The following is a 2,975-nucleotide window of genomic DNA, read 5'->3' on the forward strand; positions in this document are numbered from 1 at the left end:
ATCAGTCATTAGCATAGGAGGATGAAGTGGACACTTCGCTACCTAGCGCAGTGCCGTGTTAGTCCAGAGCAGAGCAGTATGGTGCTCCCTTGATGAAAACTCAAGACCAGCACTGCCCCTCATGGCGGAGGTGCTATCACTCGGGCAGGTGTCGGCGTTCAAACCTTTGACGCGCTAGTAGGTACATCGCATAGAGCACTAGGCACAGTTTGCCTCCGCAGGGTCCCGACTCCCCGTTTCTAGGTCCACCAAATGCCACAGAACAGTGGTGGTCCCTGGCTTGCAGCATCGGACTGGAATCATCCGGTCCCGCTGAGAGTTCGCGGCACCAGAGGGCAGCTACGGGCTACCTCAACCGCTCTTGGTCGCGCGAAAAAAGGCGGCGCGCTCTTGCCCGCGCCTGAGCGCGCCGCTTCTGTTGACGGCAAGCGGCACCCTTTCATCCGTTTAGAACACGTCAGGTGTGTGTTTTGCTTGAAGTCGGGGGGCAGGAAAAAGCCAACGCCAGAAGTTTTCTTTAGCCAGCTCGCCTGCCGTCATCTGAGACCGATTTATTTCGAGGACTGCCAGATTCCTATTCATCACGAGAAGTAAGTGTACTCGGCGCTTGGGCCCTGCGAAGTCCCTCGGGGTGTGGCACAGCGGTGCGGCTCGAAGCGCGGCGGCTGATGAGCGTTCGGAGTACCCCTAGTAACCACCCGCCGTACCTTACGATTTCTTTTCAGAATGGCTGCTGCTACAACTTGCTGCAGTGGGGGCATCCCCTGCAATCTGTGTGACATCAAGGTCAAGGATCTCGACGGCAAGGAGCACAAGCTGGAGGAATACAAAGGCAAGGTGCGTGAGGCGAACGAATGAAAAGGTGTCGGGGGCATCTAAAGGGACTCAGCGACGAAGCGGCATCTGGGGCTTGCGCAGCCGTGATTGAGTGACCACGTTTGTCTGTGTTTCCCGGCTTATCGCAGGTTAAGATAATCGCAAATGTTGCGTCATTGTGCGGCACGACAAAGACGAACTATGAGGGTTTCGTGGAGCTCTACGACAAGTATCACAAAGATGGCCTAGAGGTGAGCACTTGTTGACACTCGTAGTACCCCGACTGTGCTACCGAAATTTCCGGCAGGGCGTTTCTACATACCGATCGGGGACTGCTGTGTGTTGGGCGTACAGATTTTGGGGTTCCCTTGTAGTCAGTTCGACAACCAGGAGTATGGTAACGCCGAAGAGATCAAGACGAAGTGTCTGCAGAAGTATGGTGTCAAGTTCCCCGTCTTCGAGCTGGTAAATGTGAACGGCGAGAAGACGCATCCTGTATTTCTGTACTGCAAGTGGAACAGCCAGGAGGTGAGAAATACACTAGCTTGTACCGTTTTCAGTACCTTATAAGGATTTAGGTTAGAGGCCCAGTGGATGATTGCTCGCGCCGTAGCTACGGCACACATCGAATTATGAGGGCGCAGTGGATGCTTGCTCAGATGTAGAAACCACTTTTGCCACTGTGTCTATCGAATGCAGCTCTTCAACAGCTCAAAAGTAGGCGAGCTCTATCACGGTGGGAAGCTGGCTGATATCGAATGGAACTTCGGCAAGTTTTTACTGGACAAGAACGACTGTGTGTACAAGTACTATGGCTCCAAGACGGATCCGAGAGACATGGCCGCTGACATCGAGAAACTCCTAAAGTGTGAAGCCAGTGGCAAGAGAAGAGGAAAGGATGAAAAGCTCGTCGACTGTTCTTGTTAATGAAATGATCTGAAAGACGTACCGTTGGGGTAGCGCTGTTACGCGTGCTCTGGTGTTTCAGTAACTGCTAATTTCGTTGTGTACCCGTGCTAGTGTGCTCTGGCTCGGAATTGTATCCGGAGTTTGTGGTATATTTGATGCTTCATGATTCCGTGTCTGCTCTGGCTCAGCAAGTTTGAGAAAACTGATTGTTAACGTATTTTTTAGATGCTGCCTCGCGTGTTCTAGCGAGTTTCTCAGAGATGTCTGATGAGGAGCGAGTCGGCAGGGAGATTTGGGCACCCGATAAAGTCATGTAACGGGCTCCTGCGCGCGTAGAGTAGTTTTCAGCGTTTGAGAAACCGCGCTAACGACGTCTGCTCTCTCCACTCATGAATGATAGTGGGCTACACTCCAAACCTTGTGTTTGGTGTTTTGTATTTCTGTAGCGATGAAGAATCTCACCATGTAGACTCACGATTTGCTTCACGCCTTCCTGGTCGAGCACTTGTTTTTTTTGCCTGCCAGTGTATGACGCCTGTATCCTGGTAACACTGGTAAACAACGCCTCACGTCAGGTTACACGGCCCAGTCCGAATTGAGCCGGTGCAGCACCGCCCGCATCGGAGCGGAGAGTAAAGGCATCCGGAATGTGGCAATCCTACCACACCCAGTAGCAGCCCCTCAGGAATGCGGAATGGTGTCTGTACCAACACCTCCTCTAGCTTCCACGAGGATTCCAAACGCCCAGGGTACCCACATCGTATCCGAGGCCCAGCAAAACAAGAGAGGACAGTCCAGGATCCCTGCAAGAAGTCAGCATCGCCCGCGCGTACAGGCTGCTAAGCCGGTCCACTCTACCACCCGCCCGGCCGTCCTGAGGTGCAAGGACAGAGAGAAGCTCTTCGCACTTCCGCCGCGCCACCTTCAAGCTCAAGAAGATACCACGGACGAACAGTCAGCACCTCAAGAGGAACTGGTAGCAATCACTGAAACGGAGGATCGCGGAAGAGCGGCAGGGTGGGGATTCAATGCGAAGAGGGATAGGGAATGGTGAACAATCGACTGCTTACACGTCTCCTTCACCTCTCGGCACGGATGGAGGGCGGTGGAGAGAATCGTAGGCGAGGAATTAGTTACTGAGGGAAAACCACTTCGAAAGAAGTGGGGTGACAGGGCCTGGAGCAGGCCAAGAACGCACTAAGGCGACATAGCCGGCGGACGAGACCGCAGTTATTTGATGAAGTGTACCC

The 2,975-nt window shown here is 53.4% G+C and overlaps 1 protein-coding gene across 1 annotated transcript; it reads left to right on the forward strand.

Annotated features, from left to right (window-relative positions):
* Positions 1 to 252: 252 nt before the first annotated feature.
* CSUI_000786 (peroxiredoxin prx2) lies at positions 253 to 1,866 on the forward strand (the record flags this gene model as incomplete). The annotated part of the gene is made up of 5 exons (XM_068060993.1): positions 253 to 590; positions 726 to 837; positions 966 to 1,067; positions 1,171 to 1,344; positions 1,516 to 1,866. 5 exons carry the CDS (start codon positions 253 to 255, stop codon positions 1,741 to 1,743), a joined length of 954 nt encoding a protein of 317 aa, XP_067927025.1. The 3' UTR covers positions 1,744 to 1,866.
* Positions 1,867 to 2,975: the final 1,109 nt, after the last annotated feature.

Source organism: Cystoisospora suis, assembly GCF_002600585.1.
Source record: "Cystoisospora suis strain Wien I chromosome Unknown contig_303, whole genome shotgun sequence".
NCBI lineage: Eukaryota > Apicomplexa > Conoidasida > Eucoccidiorida > Sarcocystidae > Cystoisospora > Cystoisospora suis.